Source organism: Lucilia cuprina, chromosome 2 (assembly GCF_022045245.1).
Source record: "Lucilia cuprina isolate Lc7/37 chromosome 2, ASM2204524v1, whole genome shotgun sequence".
NCBI classification, from domain to species: Eukaryota; Metazoa; Arthropoda; class Insecta; order Diptera; family Calliphoridae; genus Lucilia; species Lucilia cuprina.
Window position 1 is genome coordinate 65,347,755 of NC_060950.1, and position 3,102 is coordinate 65,350,856.

The 3,102-nt window shown below is 28.9% G+C and overlaps 1 protein-coding gene across 1 annotated transcript in view; it reads left to right on the plus strand.

Moving 5' to 3' along the window:
* Positions 1 to 162: 162 nt before the first annotated feature.
* The window catches only part of LOC111690119 (acetylcholine receptor subunit alpha-type acr-16), a 5,841-nt gene continuing 2,901 nt past the window's right edge, over positions 163 to 3,102 (plus strand). The window contains exon 1 of the mRNA XM_046956384.1: positions 163 to 286. Within this exon, the coding sequence (XP_046812340.1) occupies positions 197 to 286 (90 nt within the window). The 5' untranslated portion in view covers positions 163 to 196. The remainder of the gene's footprint in view (positions 287 to 3,102) is intronic.

Below are 3,102 nucleotides of genomic sequence, written 5' to 3' on the forward strand. Positions count from 1 at the left end.
TATTTCAAAATTTTGAAATTTTCTTGCCAACTCAAAAAAATTCAAAATTATTCATTATATATATTTGTAATAAACAACAAAAAAAATATATATATCTAAAACCAAAAAAAAACTGATCATAAAATACTAAAAAATAAAATAATATATATATTATGACACGCCCAACCAACCAACAGGTACATATTTCAATTGCATAATGTTTATGGTAGCTTCATCCGTTGTGTCAACGATTTTAATATTAAATTATCATCATCGAAATGCTGATACACACGAAATGTCCGAATGGGTAAGTTTGATTGATCTTTGTGTTACGTTACGACATCTTTCTGTTCAAAAAAAAAAAAAAAAAAAACTTCTCTCCACTCACATATTAATTCACTAATAATATCATCACAAAAATATCTCAGAAAACTCATCCGTTAGTAAATATATTAACCTAAATACGATACGACAAAATCTCAATGGGTTTTAGGTTTAAGAGCACACCTTAGTTAAAATTACTATATATATTAGTTCTAAAAACATTTCTTGTCAGCGTTATCACATTGCATTAATATTGGACTATGGTTAATAACCAAGACATCAGACCTTATTTTTGGACTTATCCCCTCTCAGAATTTGGCATTAAAAGTAAGTTAGTGCAGTCTATAGACGTTTCTATAGTTCAAAATATAGACGGTTCTATAATCCAAACTATAGACAGTTCTATAGTCCAAATTATAAACAGTTCTTAGTCCAGACTATAGAGAGTTCTATAGTCCAGACTATAGACAGTTCTATAGTCCAGACTATAGACAGTTCTATAGTCCAGGCTATAGATAGTTCCATAGACCAGACTATAGACAGTTTCATAGTCCAGACTATAGACAGTTCTATAGTCCAGAATACAGACAGTTCTATAGTCCAGAATACAGACAGTTCTATAGTCCAGAATACAGACAGTTCTATAGTCCAGACTATAGACAGTTCTATAGTCCAGACTATAGACAGTTCTATAGTCCAGACTATAGACAGTTCTATAGTCCAGACTATAGACAGTTCTATAGTCCAGACTATAGAGAGTTCTATAGTCCAGACTATAGACAGTTCTATAGTCCAGACCATAGACAGTTCTATAGTCCAGACTATAGAACTGTCTATGGTCTGGACTATAGAAACTGTCTCTATAGTCTGGACTATAGAACTCTCTATAGTCTGGACTATAGAACTGTCTATAGTCTGGACTATAGAACTGTCTAGTCTGGACTATAGAACTGTCTATAGTCTGGACTATAGAACTGTCTATAGTCTGGACTATAGAACTGTCTGTATTCTGGACTATAGAACTGTCTGTATTCTGGACTATAGAACTGTCTGTATTCTGGACTATAGAACTGTCTATAGTCTGGACTATGAAACTGTCTATAGTCTGGTCTATGGAACTATCTATAGCCTGGACTATAGAACTGTCTATAGTCTGGACTATAGAACTGTCTATAGTCTGGACTATAGAACTCTCTATAGTCTGGACTAAAGAACTGTTTATAATTTGGACTATAGAACTGTCTATAGTTTGGATTATAGAACCGTCTATATTTTGAACTATAGAAACGTCTATAGACTGCACTAACTTACTTTTAATGCCAAATTCTGAGAGGGGATAAGTCCAAAAATAAGGTCTGATGTCTTGGTTATTAACCATAGTCCAATATTAATGCAATGTGATAACGCTGACAAGAAATGTTTTTAGAACTATATATATATAGTAATTTTAACTAAGGTGTGCTCTTAAACCTAAAACCCATTGAGATTTTGTCGTATCGTATTTAGGTTAATATATTTACTAACGGATGAGTTTTCTGAGATATTTTTTGTGATGATATTATTAGTGAATATTAATATGATTGAGAGGAGAGTTTTTTTTTTTTTTTTTTTGTAACAGAAAGATGTCGTAACGTAACACAAAGATCAATCAAACTTACCCATTCGGACATTTCGTGTGTATCAGCATTTCGATGATGATAATTTAATATTAAAATCGTTGACACAACGGATGAAGCTACCATAAACATTATGCAATTGAAATATGTACCTGTTGGTTGGTTGGGCGTGTCATAATATATATATTTTTTATTTTTTAGTATTTTATGATCAGTTTTTTTTTGGTTTTAGATATATATATTTTTTTTGTTGTTTATTACAAATATATATAATGAATAATTTTGAATTTTTTTGAGTTGGCAAGAAAATTTCAAAATTTTGAAATAATGGTTTTTAAATAATTTTTTTTGGATTTTTTAATAAAATATTGAATTTTTAATTGTTAATAAAATGAAACGAATTAAGAAAATCAAATTTTAGTTATTTATGGGTTAAGTGTTAAGAAAGTGAAGTGAAGTAAAAATTGTAAGTATTTAGAGTAGAAAAAGTTTCATTTTGTTAAAGTTGCATTGAGGAAAGTTTTTTGTTGGTGGTTGTTAGTTTATTTTTGAAGAGTTTAGTAAAAGTGACGAAAAAAAGTATAGAGAAAAAAAAGAAAAGATATTTATAAAAAATAGGAAAAAAATTATATATACATTTTTAATTAATTAGAATGTTTTTTATTGTTTTTCAAAAAGTTTATACTTTTATTTTGGCTTGTTAAATATTTAATATATATGTCAATAATATTTATTTTAAAAAGTGGCTTAATAATTACAATTAGAGAGAGAAGGAGATTGGATAGAATAATATAAAAAACATTTTCAACAAAATATTTATTTAAATACCACAAAGAAAACGTATTATATTGTTTAACTTTTAAGTAAGTAAATTGATTATTTTAACAATTATTTAAGGATTTTAATTAGTTTTAGTTTATTTTTTTTCAAAACAATTTATATACAAAAACTGTTTTTTCCTAAAGTTCTTTAAAGTAGCTGAAGTTCTGATACAACTTGTCTGAAATCCGTTGCAAAGATCTCTACTACTTCTTAGATGTTGACGAAATCTGATCGAACATAAAGAAACAAAACTATCTTCTCCAGCAAAAGAGTGCTGAAGTTCTTAACGTGAACACCCACGTTAATCACTGGGTGAGCTTCTGTGCTTCTCACGTATAAGGAATTTTCGTGCACTTTGCTC